The sequence below is a fragment of the Bombina bombina genome, chromosome 1, assembly GCF_027579735.1.
Source record: "Bombina bombina isolate aBomBom1 chromosome 1, aBomBom1.pri, whole genome shotgun sequence".
NCBI classification, from domain to species: Eukaryota; Metazoa; Chordata; class Amphibia; order Anura; family Bombinatoridae; genus Bombina; species Bombina bombina.
The window spans coordinates 826,111,397-826,128,234 of NC_069499.1; the positions used below are offsets into that span (position 1 = coordinate 826,111,397).

The 16,838-nt window shown below is 36.6% G+C and overlaps 1 protein-coding gene across 1 annotated transcript in view; it reads left to right on the forward strand.

Annotated features, from left to right (window-relative positions):
• The first annotated feature begins 8,870 nt into the window (after window positions 1–8,870).
• HAS3 (hyaluronan synthase 3) overlaps window positions 8,871–16,838 on the forward strand; it is a 36,397-nt gene continuing 28,429 nt past the window's right edge. Inside the window, exon 1 of the mRNA XM_053692328.1 lies at window positions 8,871–9,476. Within this exon, the coding sequence (XP_053548303.1) occupies window positions 8,871–9,476 (606 nt within the window). The remainder of the gene's footprint in view (window positions 9,477–16,838) is intronic.

Here is a 16,838-nt window from a genome sequence, read left to right on the forward strand (position 1 = left end):
ATGTATCCATGTAGGTGAGCAGAGCTGGCTGGGGAAGGCTATGGGGAAAACGGGGACTTTATACCCCAAAATATGGCTCCCCTTTTTGTTCCTGGAGACACAAACACTGCAGTATTGTTGGTGGCCCTCATCTGAACCCCCATACAGATTTTCAAAGTAAAATAATGCGATACGGCCAAGAAAATAATTTAGAACGCTAAACTCAGATTTGACCTATTTTTGAATGGACTTAAAGGGACATGAAAGCCAACTTTTTTCTTTCATGATTCAGATAGAGAATACAATTTTAAACAAAATTCACATTTACTTCTATTATCTAATTTGCTTCATTCTTTAGATATCCTTTGTTGAAGAAATAGCAATGCACAGGGGTGAGCCAATCACACGAGACATGTATGTGCAGCTACCAATCAGCAGCTACTGAGCCTATTTAGATATGCTTTTCAACAAAGGATATCAAGAGACTGAAGCAAAATAGATAATAGAAGTAAATTGGAAAAGTGTTTAACATTGCACGCTCTTTCTAAATCATGAAATAAAAAATTGGGTTTCATGTCCATTTACATGGGCATGCTACTGTAAAAAACTCTAACATGTTTTGTTAGAGCATTATATTTTTTTAAAAAAATTCCTTTATTTCTAGATAGATAGATAGATAGATAGATACAGGGAGTGCAGAATTATTAGGCAAATGAGTATTTTGACCACATCATCCTCTTTATGCATGTTGTCTTACTCCAAGCTATATAGGCTCGAAAGCCTACTACCAATTAAGCATATTAGGTGATGTGCATCTCTGTAATGAGAAGGGGTGTGGTCTAATGACATCAACACCCTATATCAGGTGTGCATAATTATTAGGCAACTTCCTTTCCTGTGGCAAAATGGGTCAAAAGAAGGACTTTGCAGGCTCAGAAAAGTCAAAAATAGTGAGATATCTTGCAGAGGGATGCAGCACTCTTAAAATTGCAAAGCTTCTGAAGCGTGATCATCGAACAATCAAGCGTTTCATTCAAAATAGTCAACAGGGTCGCAAGAAGCGTGTGGAAAAACCAAGGCGCAAAATAACTGCCCATGAACTGAGAAAAGTCAAGCGTGCAGCTGCCAAGATGCCACTTGCCACCAGTTTGGCCATATTTCAGAGCTGCAACATCACTGGAGTGCCCAAAAGAACAAGGTGTGCAATACTCAGAGACATGGCCAAGGTAAGAAAGGCTGAAAGACGACCACCACTGAACAAGACACACAAGCTGAAACGTCAAGACTGGGCCAAGAAATATCTCAAGACTGATTTTTCTAAGGTTTTATGGACTGATGAAATGAGAGTGAGTCTTGATGGGCCAGATGGATGGGCCCGTGGCTGCATTGGTAAAGGGCAGAGAGCTCCAGTCCGACTCAGACGCCAGCAAGGTGGAGGTGGAGTCCTGGTTTGGGCTGGTATCATCAAAGATGAGCTTGTGGGGCCTTTTCGGGTTGAGGATGGAGTCAAGCTCAACTCCCAGTCCTACTGCCAGTTTCTGGAAGACACCTTCAAGCAGTGGTACAGGAAGAAGTCTGCATCCTTCAAGAAAAACATGATTTTCATGCAGGACAATGCTCCATCACACGCATCCAAGTACTCCACAGCGTGGCTGTCAAGAAAGGGTATAAAAGAAGAAAATCTAATGACATGGCCTCCTTGTTCACCTGATCTGAACCCCATTGAGAACCTGTGGTCCATCATCAAATGTGAGATTTACAAGGAGGGAAAACAGTACACCTCTCTGAACAGTGTCTGGGAGGCTGTGGTTGCTGCTGCACGCAATGTTGATGGTGAACAGATCAAAACACTGACAGAATCCATGGATGGCAGGCTTTTGAGTGTCCTTGCAAAGAAAGGTGGCTATATTGGTCACTGATTTGTTTTTGTTTTGTTTTTGAATGTCAGAAATGTATATTTGTGAATGTTGAGATGTTATATTGGTTTCACTGGTAAAAATAAATAATTGAAATGGGTATATATTTGTTTTTTGTTAAGTTGCCTAATAATTATGCACAGTAATAGTCACCTGCACACACAGATATCCCCCTAAAATAGCTAAAACTAAAAACAAACTAAAAACTACTTCCAAAAATATTCAGCTTTGATATTAATGAGTTTTTTGGGTTCATTGAGAACATGGTTGTTGTTCAATAATAAAATTAATCCTCAAAAATACAACTTGCCTAATAATTCTGCACTCCCTGTAGATAGATAGATAGATAGATAGATAGATAGATAGATAGATAGATAGTCTAGGCTGTGATACTATAAGGATTCAGCAGGTCAGCAAACAAGAAGCAGTCATACATGCATATGCTTCAATCAGTTGTGTGGCCATATCTGGAGCAGAGTGGCAGTGTACAAGTAGTGTAACTCTGACTACGTTTAACTGCTTTGAAGGAATTAAAAGGTCTTTTATTATTCAAGAAGAATAAACAAAATTAAACAATTTTCCAAATTATTTCAATTATAAAATTTGCTTAAAGGGATATAAAACGCCAAATTTTTCTTTCATAAATCAGATAGAGCATGCAATTTTCAACAACTTTCTAATTTACTTCTAGTATCAATTTGTCTTTGTGCTCTTGGTATCTTTTGTTAAAATGCAAGGTTGTAAGCTTAGGAGCCGGCCCATTTTTGGAGCACTATACGGCAGCAGTTTTGCAAGGATGTAATCCATTTCAAAGAGCCATTTTCTGCCATGTAGTGCTCCAGATGCCTACCTAGGTATCTCTTCAACACAGAATGTCCTGCGAATTAAGCAAATTTGATAATAAAAGTAAATTAAAAACTTTTTTTAAACTGGCATGCACTGTCTGAGTCACAAAAGGACATTTTTGGGTTTCATATACCTTTAATTCTCTTGGTATCCTTTGTTAAAGGAGCAGCAATGCACTACTGGGAATTAGCTGAACACATCAGGTAAGCCAATGACAAGAGGCACAAATGTGCAGCGTTCAATCAGAATTTAGCTCCCAGTAGCACATTGCTACTCCTGAAGCTACCTTGGTATGCTTTTCAACAAAGAGTACAAAGAGAACAAAACAAATGAGATGATAGAAGTAAATTGGAAAGCTGTCTAAAATAGCGTGTTCTATTAGAATCATGTAAACAATTGCGTTTCATGTCCCTTTAACAACATAGTAAAACAAAATGTTCAAACATGAAATGCTCTCTCAAAATAATGGGACATTCTAGTGTATCTCTATACAAAGGTTGTGCCCATTAAAACATTTAGGAACAGTCAGATCATGTTCAAATTGTAAACAAAAAACGGATGTAGCGGCAAAAAAAAAAAAGATTCATAATCTTTGGGTGGAGATTTTTGTTGTCACTTCCATTTGTCAGGTTTACATTGTAATGTGATCTGGAGATGGTAGCACTAGCAAAAAAATCCTGAGAATATTTAAAGGGACAGTCTAGTCAAAATTAAACTTTCATGATTCAGATAGGGCATGACATGTTAAACAACTTTCCAATTTCATCAAATTAGCTTTGTTTTTTTGGTATTCTTTGTTGAAAGCTAATTCTAGGTAGGCTCATATGCTAATTTTTAAGCCATTGAAAGCCGCCTCTTATCTCAGTGCATTTTTACACTTTTTCACAGCTAGACAGTGCTTGTTCACGTGTGTCATATAGATAAAATGGTGTCTATTCCCGTGGAGTTATTTATGAGTCAACACGGATTGGGTAAAATGCAACTTTGTCAAAAGCACTGAGATAAGGGAACAGCCTACAGAGGCTTAGCTACAAGGTTAGCACAGAGGTAAAATGTGTATTCGTTTAACTGTGTTGGTTATGCAAAACTGGGGAATCGGTAATAAAGGGATTATCTATCTTTATAAACTTTACAAATTCTGGAGTAGATTTTCCCTTTAACTTATTTTTTTCTTTTTGTTTTGTGAATTTTTTGTTTCAGATTTCAAACATGTGGGTTTTCTTATCAATATAACTGTTGTTTGTCTTTTATTTTTAGTATAAATATGAAAATAATTTGTGAAATAATGAAGGTGGTCACTCAAATTGAACTGAATGTGAAGTATCAGTAATACAGAAGTACAATTTGGACGTCAATAAATTGTTACATGTGGTACAAAAGTGCAAAAAATAAAATAAAAAATGGTCTAGCTAGTGAGCCAAGGGGCTTATGTGAGTAGCCACCAATCAGCAGCTAGCTCCCAGTAATGCATTGCTGCTTCTGAGCCTACCTAGGTAAGCTTTTCAACATCATTTACCAAGAGTACAAAGCAAATTACATAATAGAAGTAATTTGGAAAGTTGTTTAAAATCGCATGTTCTATCTGAACCGTGAACGTTATAATTTTGACTTTTATGTCCTTTTAATTGCTAGAACTAGAACACCTTTGATGCTTACATGATTCTCCATTTCATCTGATATAAAGATTCATGTTCAGATGTTATATCAAATAGTTTACATTACAGATAACAAATGTAACGGGCATGAAAGACAATTGGTCATTTTATTTAACAATACTTTTGAACGGGTGAGTTGTATAATCTCAAGCCGAGGTAAGAGAATGTTAGCATATGTTATATGGAACCCTGAACAGTATTGAGAAGCAGAGAATTACACAAAATAGGGGCCAGTCTGGAGAAGTTCTGGAGACAGAAATGCGAGGCGGTAACAAGTGAGGAGGAGGTCATGAGTAAAATGAAGGGGGCGGGAGCGAGAGTATCTGGAGACAAGGTCTGAGATATAAGATGAGCAGTGCTATTGAGGGCCTTGATTGTCAGAGTCAGAATTGTGTGTTTAATTCTGGAGGCTTGAGGAAGCCAATAAAGTAAGTGTCTCCCCTTAACATAAAGAATATTAATGAACTCCCCTCAATAGGATACACAACTACCAAGGTAAAAATAGCCTTTAAAACCTTTAAAACATGCCCTGAGGGGCCTCGTAATACTGACAAATCATGTTATAGAATCTCACCAGCCCAGAGAGGGTTAGAGAACTGGAAATGATGAAAATTTGAAGTCAATAGATTAAAAATGTTATTTTTTTTTTTTTTTGCCTTCTCAATAATTACACAGGTCTTCAAATGTATTCAAGCTGATGTTGATACGTTATTAGCTATTGTTTCTTTGAAATTTCATTTTTTTTTTCAGTTTATCCTTGAATACAAATTCCTAGTCTTGAAGTTTAACGACTTCAAAACAAATTTACTGGTGTCAGTGCTTGATGTGTTTTGTAATCTGCTTTCCGCCTTATATGATTCTTTATAGGGATAACACAGTTTTTATGATCTTCTTCAAAGGTAGCTTACTATATGGAATCTTTTATTCTGAAAAATTGAAGTGTTGTTATTCTGAGCTGCTCCAAAGTGAAACAAGTGTAGAAATGGCTCTGTGTTCTTCATCTGTTTGGTTTGCCAGGTTACATGGGGTCACCACCCCTTATACAATGCTAACAGAAAGAGGGAAACAGAATGAAAAATGGGCTCTCATCCAACATTGACCTAAAATATAACTTTTATTAGGTATAATTCCCTTACATAAACCTACTCTGCTCAAAGCAGATAAAAATGTTAGGCCTCTGCTAAGACTCTAACTCGTCCTTAATGAAAAATGGTGTTTGTGGTAATGCTGTAGTCGGCGAGACCCCACCTATTTTAGGCCAATAGCTGGAAACCTTGACATCAGTAAGGTACCTCACCATAGCAGTGCAAGTTCCAAGAAAAGAAAAGACAAAATATATAGCTACGTCTGTATACAGGTCTTTTTCAAGCTAAAATATTCCCTAAAAGTAGCTAAATTGATGGCAATAATTTAAATAATTTGAAATTTAAATAATTTAAATAAGCCAGAGAACCGGTTGGAAATGAGGTGCTAGTGTCGGTGCATTTCGAATTGGTCAACATGTCTTTGACTTCTGCACGTACCGGAGAGGAAACTACTGCTTTATCCGTTATTAAAGAATTATCCTATATTTTTCAAAATATAACTAATCTGATTATTTCTTCTAGTGACTACCTGAGAGTGGACTCAAAGGGACAGTGTACTGTTAAATTGATTTCCCTTTAATGTTATTTCAGTTATATAATGACCACTACCTAAAGAGACATAATACATCTCTATGTAAAAAAGGAAGATATTTTACCTCAAAATTTCTTCTAGCTTACTAGAATAAGTGCTTTTGTAACAGTTATGCTTCAGCTACTGTCAGTTGCAAGTTGAACAAAAATAATAATAATAATAGCCAATCAGCATCAGCAGTGCTGAGGTCATGCTATGCTTTGCTATGATTGTTATAGTAAACTTCCTTAAACTGAATATGGAAATAACATAGCTGTGCCTGCACATGCCAGATGCACGCTCCCTTGCAAGTCCTGGGACTAGTATCCTGATTGGCTGCTTAAAGTCCCTTTACCACGGGTGTGAATACTTAGAACATTTTGAGGCAAATGTCTTCCTTTTTTACATAGAGATGTTTACAGCTATGCTGCATCACATTCAAGTGTTTCAACATTTCGGTATCATGTCCCAACTGACAAAATCCACTATTTCAAATAACAGAATAAAAGATATATCTGTAATCAATTTAATACACTCCAGCAGGTAAAATGGACCATTGAGAACACAGAGAGAAAATATGTAATTCTGTCCCATTGTTCAAATACTTGAAATGGAACATTATTATTATTTAAATTTGACAAAATGCAAACAGGCAAATTTGCAAATAAAGATTAAGGCCTAAATTGCAAGTGGAGCGCTAATTTACTTTGGCCGTTTGCGGGCTGGTTATTGCTACTGTAAATGTATATGTTTATATACATATTAACACTTTAAATATATATTTATATTTAATGCCCATCGCTGTGCGAGTTACCCCCTTCGCATTGCACCTCACTTGTAATACCAGCGCACATTAGCTTTAGCGTAAGCAATATTTAGCGCTCATCTTGTAATCTAGACCTAAATGTGTTATATGAATTATACCACAGCAAAAGAGCTACACTTTCTACATATTTTAACATGTGTTTATTAGTTTTTTCAACTTTAAATTCATAAAGTGTATTTTTAGAGTGGAAAATTAAATTTGATCTAAATATAAATCCAATAGTTGTAATATTAATTCATGCCATATGGTTGAACACTATTTAATCATTTAAAAAAATCCATTTAGCCCTTCTCTTCAGCAGTTCTGTTCCAATGTACATAAAAAAAGTACTCTATTATATGCTTAATGTAGTCAGAATTTCTAATCATTAGTCGGACTCTACAAAGGATACCATGCACTCTGAATAAGCTTTTGTCGTCCTTCATTCTGGTTTCAAAGCTTTCATAGATTTATTAAAGGTTGAGCAGACATGATTTGCTGTAGCGAATCATGTCCGCTCGACCTCGCTAAATGCCGACAGCATTGCAATGCCGCCCCTTGCTCAACGGCGGCCAGTCGGTATTTTATACTTCATGACTAAAAGTCCCCTTTATTTGTTCCAATGTTAAATCCTAGCGCTTCACAAATTAGGATATACCATCACTTTAAATGGGTCTAATTGTATTAATGTATGTTCAATTGACAACTTCTTTATGGTAAAATAGATAGGATCGGTATAGGCCAATGGACTTCTATCTTCTTTCAATCTCACCTACTATGTTACTATGTAAAATACATGTGTAGAATATTTAGAACAAAGATGTGTTCAGTGCCCATTTAGCTGTTCCCATTCCTTGGAATACTGGCTTTATGTATGTTGTGTTATAACCGGCACATTCGTATTTTTGGGAGTGGTCTGGCCATTCTGCACTGTCCCTTTAAATCTTAAGCTTTCTTAAGTTTAAAATGCAAGACAAAGCACATACAAACTGAATGTTTAGCAGTAAAACAATGCTTAACAGAACCTAGTGGTTAAGTGGCTACTTGACATAAGAGTGGTTTAAAAATCTACTGGAGCCAGGCAAATTTTTTTAATGGACTATTTTTCCCCCCATTGTTTCCTAAATCAGCTTTTGCTGGACTCTAAAATCACTTTGACCCAAATCATCGGATAATAGTAAAAAAATTAAAGGGAGTGTTGCAGGATTACAGGCCTCTAGTTTACTGGAAATATTAGATGTCATCAGGCTCAGTATCAGCGAATGCCGCTCACTCATCAGTTAGCTGATATTTGTGACAGGCATTATTCTTTATCTCTTCTAAGCAGAGCCTTTCTCGTTTCGGGTCTCTGGTTTGCAGTTATGAGCCAGTGACTCCCAGTTTCAAGTCATTTAATCCATAGCTTTACCTTGTACAAGAAGCTCTGTGTTCTGAAGGGAAGGGGGGTAGGGGGGCAGAGTCTCCCTGATAGGTCTGTGTTCAAAATGAACCTTTGTGAAATAATGATATATAATTTAAAAGGATGAGTATCATACATTAACATATACTTTAAAAAAATGTCTTTTTTTTTATTTATTTTTTATTAATTTGCCTGCACTGAGAATAAAAAAAACACAAAATAAATCTTGTATGGAGTGGCTCTTTCCTTCAATAAATCTGTGTGTAGTTTGCTTATCTGCAAGCTTTACATTAATATTCACTATCAAAATAATATGTGGTAAATGGTTTACTGCTAATGTGCTACAGGTGTTAAATACATATTTATATGCATTCATTTGTTCTCTTTCACATTAAAGAAACCAGGAGAGTGAATTCCACCAGGCATTACAAGGGGTGTATTTTGCTTTGCAAAACCCTGTAAACTGTATTAAAAGAATGACAGTGTTAAGTGATTCAAAAATATATGGTTTATAGATCTTTTGCAAATTGCAATGCAATTATTATTGCTGATATATCATATGCATTATATGAAACAATGACCTTAATATCCTTTTAATCTTTCTTTTTGTACAGATGCCCGGGCGGCTGCAGACTGCTTTGCGTATCCTAGGCACTAGCCTCTTTGCGCTTCTGGTATTAGGGGGGATCTTGGCTGCATATGTGACTGGCTACCAGTTCATCCACACAGATCGCCACAACCTGTCATTTGGTCTCTACGGCGCCATCCTGGGCCTCCACCTGCTCACCCAGAGCCTCTTTGCCTTTCTGGAGCACAAGAGAATGCGTTGCAATGGCCAGACACCTATAGGCACATCAACTGTAGCCCTGTGCATTGCAGCTTACCAAGAGGATCCAGAGTACCTGCGGAAGTGTTTGCGATCTGTACAACGTCTGTCATATCCAAACGTAAGAGTGGTGATGGTGATTGATGGGAATACTGAAGAAGACCGTTACATGATGGACATTTTCAGAGAGGTCATGGGGTCAGAGGGCACCAGCTGTTACATCTGGGATACCAACTACCATGAATTAGAGGAAGGCAGTCAGGATGGCGTGAAAGGAGTGCAAGAGATGGTCAAACTCTTCCCTTATACTTGCATTATGCAAAAGTGGGGAGGAAAGCGGGAAGTAATGTACACAGCATTCCGAGCACTGGGAGATAGTGTGGATTATATACAGGTGAGTTATATTACAGGTGAAGCCATTATTGTGCTGGTTGCACACATTACCCATACTTATTTAGTGTTATGTTGGCATTCCCTTCCCATGACAGTTAAACAATGAATAGATTACACATCCTGCTGTTCTGTTGTAGAGCATGAACAAGAAAGAATAGACTTATGCATAAAGGGTTAATGAAAAGAGTGGGGTATGTACATATATACATACTTATGTAAGGTGCTGTTTGTCAGACCCTGCTACGTGCCAGCCAGTGATTGCTTAGATCAGTACAGGAGCTATAAGCAGCCAGAACAGTTTTTTTTAATTGGTATTTCCCTGAGATGTTCTGATATTGGAATACCTTGCAAATTTTTAGAACAAAAATAGTTTACAATGCTTTTAAAACATTTAGGGCCAGATTACATGTGTCTATAAGGGGCCGGGCTCCTAAACATACGTCTCTGCTTTTCAACAAAAGATACCAAGCGGACAAAGCAAATTGATAATAGAAGTAAATAAGAAAGTTGTTTAAAATATCATGCTCTATCTGAATCATGAAAGAAACAATTTTGGTTTTATATCCCTTTAATATATTGAGTGCACAGTAGTATAATTCACTCTACAATATTCATGCTGGATAGCACAAGTGCATTCCTACCCTCAGATAATAGACTTTAATGAGAATATTCACTAAAAGTTTTTGGTTGTTTGCTATGCACATTTTATGTTTCTATGTTTTTTAATGTCCAATACGCAGGGGTCTACAAATCCATTTAAAATTCAGGAGCCAGTAAGAATATTTTGGAGTCCGTCAGACAATGGTATTTGTAAATAGATATATGAAGAATAACCCAAAATCTTAGGAGCCAGGGGTAAAATTTAAGGGCCCTACTTATGTTTAAGGTGCATTCAAATATTTTATTATCCAATAACTTTTAATACCCAATTATGATTTATTGTTTGCGCAATGCAAAACTCAACATAACACGGCACGCATTATCAGTTGCTCTTGACTTATTTGGGGAGATTTTTTAAGCAACCGATGCTGCTTGCTCCGTCCGAGGTTTCAAGATCGCGACCGCTGCTCCTTAACTTTTGGGCTGCAGTCATCCCGATCAGATATGATCGGATGATTGACACCCCCTGCTAGCGGCCGTGAATGTGTAGGGGGCGGCATTGGACAAGCATTTGTTGTGAAATGCTTGTGCAGTGTCGGCATTTTGTGATGCAGGGCGGTCATGACTCACTACAGCGAATCATGTCCGCCCGGTCTTTAATTAATTTACCCCATTGTGTATGCAAATCTTTTTCTGTGCTGTGTTTAATTGCTGATATATACTGCACATATATAAAAATGACTGTAATGTTCCTTTGCACGAAATGTGATACTTTGTGCTATGTGCCTTGCAATGCTTGTTTTGTATTAGGTTTAGTGTAGTGTGATTTACCTTGTAGGGAAAGTTTAGAATTGTTATGAACTACATTTTCTTGTATTATTACATATTGTTACTTTTTTTAATATTGACTATGTCACATTATGGAAATGAGTAAGCCAGTTAATGTGACAAGCAGAAAACACCAGTAAGCCAATTTATTCACCAGTTTGTGTTTAGAATGAGAACATGCTTGGCATTGTATTCACTGGGGAAAAGTAATTCAACTAAAATGTAAGAAACCTCTCCAATCCCAAAACCTATCCAAATGGTAGATTGGGATCTGCCAGTAGATCTCTTATTGCTGACCAGTAGATCATAAAGCAGCTGTGTGATGTCCCATTTTTCTAGTGAATTTATGGACTCAAGGAAAAATGTGTTTAGCTCTATAGTGATCTAAATTTAAAAAGTTATTCAGCACAAGAATTTTAGTCCCTTAAAGAAACACAAAACTCCAAATTTTTCTTTCATGATTCAGATGGAGAATGCAATTTTGACCAACTTTCTAATTTACTGATGTTTCTGTTTCTTTGTGTTCTTTTGTTAAAAAACAGGGACGTCATTTTAGGAGCCTGCCCATTTCTGGAGCACTATATGGCACCAGTTTGTAAGAATGTTATCCATTTGTAAGAGCACTAGATGGCACCAGTTTGTAAGAATGTTATCCATTTGTAAGAGCACTAGATGGCACCAGTTTGTAAGAATGTTATCCATTTGTAAGAGCACTAGATGGCACCAGTTTGTAAGAATGTTATCCATTTGTTAGAGCACTATATGGCACCAGTTTGTAAGAATGTTATCCATTTGTAAGAGCACTAGATGGCACCAGTTTGTAAGAATGTTATCCATTTGTAAGAGCACTAGATGGCACCAGTTTGTAAGAATGTTATCCATTTGTAAGAGCACTATATGGCACCAGTTTGTAAGAATGTTATCCATTTGTAAGAGCACTAGATGGCACCAGTTTGTAAGAATGTTATCCATTTGTTAGAGCACTATATGGCACCAGTTTGTAAGAATGTTATCCATTTGTAAGAGCACTAGATGGCACCAATTTGTAAGAATGTTATCCATTTGTAAGAGCACTAGATGGCACCAGTTTGTAAGAATGTTATCCATTTGTAAGAGCACTATATGGCACCAGTTTGTAAGAATGTTATGCATTTGTAAGAGCACTAGATGGCACCAGTTTGTAAGAATGTTATCCATTTGTAAGAGCACTATATGGCACCAGTTTGTAAGAATGTTATCCATTTGTAAGAGCACTATATGGCACCAGTTTGTAAGAATGTTATCCATTTGTAAGAGCACTATATGGCACCAGTTTGTAAGAATGTTATCCATTTGTAAGAGCACTAGATGGCACCAGTTTGTAAGAATGTTAGTTTGTAAGAATGTTATCCATTTGTAAGAGCACTAGATGGCACCAGTTTGTAAGAATGTTATCCATTTGTAAGAGCACTTATGGCACCAGTTTGTAAGAATGTTATCCATTTGTAAGAGCACTAGATGGCACCAGTTTGCAAGAATTTTATCAATTTGTAAGAGCACTAGATGGCACCAGTTTGTAAGAATGTTATCCATTTGTAAGAGCACTATATGGCACCAGTTTGTAAGAATGTTATCCATTTGTTAGAGCACTAGATGGCACCAGTTTGTAAGAATGTTATCCATTTGTAAGAGCACTAGATGGCACCAGTTTGTAAGAATGTTATCCATTTGTAAGAGCACTATATGGCACCAGTTTGTAAGAATGTTATCCATTTGTAAGAGCACTAGATGGCACCAGTTTGTAAGAATGTTATCCATTTGTAAGAGCACTAGATGGAACCAGTTTGTAAGAATGTTATCCATGTGTAAGAGCACTAGATTGCACCAGTTTGTAAGAATGTTATCCATTTGTAAGAGCACTAGATGGCACCAGTTTGTAAGAATGTTATCCATTTGTAAGAGCACTATATGGCACCAGTTTGTAAGAATGTTATCCATTTGTAAGAGCATTAGATGGCACCAGTTTGTAAGAATGTTATCCATTTGTAAGAGCATTAGATGGCACCAGTTTGTAAGAATGTTATCCATTTGTAAGAGCACTAGATGGCACCAGTTTGTAAGAATGTTATCCATTTGTTAGAGCACTAGATGGCACCAGTTTGTAAGAATGTTATCCATTTGTAAGAGCACTAGATGGCACCAGTTTGTAAGAATGTTATCCATTTGTAAGAGCACTATATGGCACCAGTTTGTAAGAATGTTATCCATTTGTAAGAGCACTAGATGGCACCAGTTTGTAAGAATGTTATCCATTTGTAAGAGCACTAGATGGCACCAGTTTGTAAGAATGTTATCCATGTGTAAGAGCACTAGATTGCACCAGTTTGTAAGAATGTTATCCATTTGTAAGAGCACTAGATGGCACCAGTTTGTAAGAATGTTATCCATTTGTAAGAGCACTATATGGCACCAGTTTGTAAGAATGTTATCCATTTGTAAGAGCATTAGATGGCACCAGTTTGTAAGAATGGTATCCATTTGTAAGAGAACTAGATGGCACCAGTTTGTAAGAATGTTATCCATTTGTTAGAGCACTAGATGGCACCAGTTTGTAAGAATGTTATCCATTTGTAAGAGCACTAGATGGCACCAGTTTGTAAGAATGTTATCCATTTGTTAGAGCACTATATGGCACCAGTTTGTAAGAATGTTATCCATTTGTAAGAGCACTATATGGCACCAGTTTGTAAGAATGTTATCCATTTGTAAGAGCACTAGATGGCACCAGTTTGTAAGAATGTTATCCATTTGTTAGAGCACTATATGGCACCAGTTTGTAAGAATGTTATCCATTTGTAAGAGCACTAGATGGCACCAGTTTGTAAGAATGTTATCCATTTGTAAGAGCACTATATGGCACCAGTTTGTAAGAATGTTATCCATTTGTTAGAGCACTATATGGCACCAGTTTGTAAGAATGTTATCCATTTGTTAGAGCACTATATGGCACCTGTTGGGCAGAATGTTATCCATTTGTAAGAGCACTAGATGGCACCAGTTTGTAAGAATGTTATCCATTTGTAAGAGCACTAAATGGCACCAGTTTGTAAGAATGTTATCCATTTGTAAGAGCACTAGATGGCACCAGTTTGTAAGAATGTTATCCATTTGTAAGAGCACTATATGGCACCAGTTTGTAAGAATGTTATCCATTTGTAAGAGCACTAGATGGCACCTGTTGGGCAGAATGTTATCCATTTGTAAGAGCACTATATGGCACCAGTTTGTAAGAATGTTATCCATTTGTAAGAGCACTAGATGGCACCAGTTTGTAAGAATGTTATCCATTTGTAAGAGCACTAGATGGCACCAGTTTGTAAGAATGTTATCCATTTGTAAGAGCACTAGATGGCACCAGTTTGTAAGAATGTTATCCATTTGTAAGAGCACTATATGGCACCAGTTTGTAAGAATGTTATCCATTTGTTAGAGCACTATATGGCACCAGTTTGTAAGAATGTTATCCATTTGTAAGAGAACTATATGGCACCAGTTTGTAAGAATGTTATCCATTTGTAAGAGCACTAGATGGCACCAGTTTGTAAGAATGTTATCCATTTGTAAGAGCACTAGATGGCACCAGTTTGTAAGAATGTTATCCATTTGTAAGAGCACTATATGGCACCAGTTTGTAACAATGTTATCCATTTGTAAGAGCACTAGATGGCACCAGTTTGTAAGAATGTTATCCATTTGTAAGAGCACTAGATGGCACCAGTTTGTAAGAATATTATCCATTTGTAAGAGCACTAGATGGCACCAGTTTGTAAGAATGTTATCCATTTGTAAGAGAACTATATGGCACCAGTTTGTAAGAATGTTATCCATTTGTTAGAGCACTATATGGCACCAGTTTGTAAGAATGTTATCCATTTGTAAGAGAACTATATGGCACCAGTTTGTAAGAATGTTATCCATTTGTTAGAGCACTATATGGCACCAGTTTGTAAGAATGTTATCCATTTGTAAGAGCACTAGATGGCACCAGTTTGTAAGAATGTTATCCATTTGTAAGAGCACTAGATGGCACCAGTTTGTAAGAATGTTATCCATTTGTAAGAGCACTAGATGGCACCTGTTGGGCAGAATGTTATCCATTTGTAAGAGCACTCTATGGCACCAGTTTGTAAGAATGTTATCAATTTGTAAGAGCACTAGATGACACCTGTTGGGCAGAATGTTATCCATTTGTAAGAGCACTAGATGGCACCAGTTTGTAAGAATGTTATCCATTTGTAAGAGCACTATATGGCACCAGTTTGTAAGAATGTTATCCATTTGTAAGAGCACTATATGGCACCTGTTGGGCAGAATGTTATCCATTTGTAAGAGCACTAGATGGCACCAGTTTGTAAGAATGTTATCAATTTGTAAGAGCACTATATGGAACCAGCTTGTAAGAATGTTATCCATTTGTAAGAGCACTAGATGGCAGCACTATTTCCTGCCATATACTGCTCCCGGCACTTACCTGGGTATCTCTTCAACAAAGAATACCACGAGAACAAAACAAATTTGATAACAGAAGTAAAGTAAAAAATATTTTTTTTTAAATTGCATGCTCTGTCTGAATCACAAAAGAAAATGTTTGATTTTCATATCCCTTTAAATGCTAATGAATTTTGCATGCAAGCTCAGATTTTCTTATGCTTAGCATATGTGTAAGAAGACAAACTTCAAAAAAAAGTAGACACTGTCTAGAGAGGCCAGAAAGCAAACTTCTGTAACCTGCAAATGCTGAAAATCAGCCAGTTAAAGGGACAGTCTAGTCAAAATTATACTTTCATGATTCAGATAGGTCATGCAATTTTAAACAACTTTTCAATTTACTTTAATCATCAAATTTGCTTTGTTCTTTTGATATTCTTTGTTGAAAGCTAAACCAAGGTCATCTTATATGCTAATTTCTAAGCCCTTGAAGGCTGCCTCTTTCCTCAGTGCATTTTGACTGTTTTTCACCGCTAGTTCACGTGTGCCATATAGATAAAAACTGTGCTCCCTCCCGTGGAGTTATATATGAGTCAGCACTGATTGGCTAAAATACAAGTCTGTCAAAAGAACTGAAATAAAGGGAAGTCTGCAGAGGCTTAGATACAAGGTAAGCACAAAGGTAAAAGGTGTATTAATATAACTGTGTTGGTTATGCAAAACTGGGAAATGGGTAATAAAGGGATTATCTATCTTTTTAAACAATAACAATTATGAAGTAGACTGTCCCTTTAAGGCAATCTGCAGCATTTTGAAAACCTAGGTTACAGATTTAGCTTTTTATGTCCTCTCTAGGGAGTTTGGGACAAAGCACATTTTTTATTCAAAAGCAAGAGGTTTTAATATCCCTTTAATGTGTACTATCAAATTAGTTTTCCCTAATGTGTCTCTGATGCCTTTTTATACCAGCAGCAGAGTAAAACAATGTATGAGAAAGTGCTCCTTTAGGTTTATTTTTTTTGTATATGAAAGAGCTGTTTTTGTTCTTTGAATTCACAACCCATTAAAATAGTCTCCTTATTTTATCACTTTCTATTCACATAAATGTGTCCTTATCTCTGTCTGTATACCAAAGCACATTAATTAGAGAGAATAGTACAAAATTAAAGGGACAGTCTACTCCAGAATTTATATTGTTTAAAAAGATCTTATTTCAGTTTTGTTGACAGACTTGCATTTTAGTCAATCAATGCCCTCTCATCAGTAACTCCACATGAGGGAGCACAATGTTATCTATATGGCACATATGAACTAGCACTGTCTAGCTGTGAACAAATTGTCAAAATGCACTGAGATAAAAGGTGGCATTCAAGGTCTTAGGAATTAGCATATGAGTCTACCTAGGTTTAGCTTTCAACAAAGAATACAAAAAAAAACAAAGCAAATTTGATGATAAAGCAAATTGGAA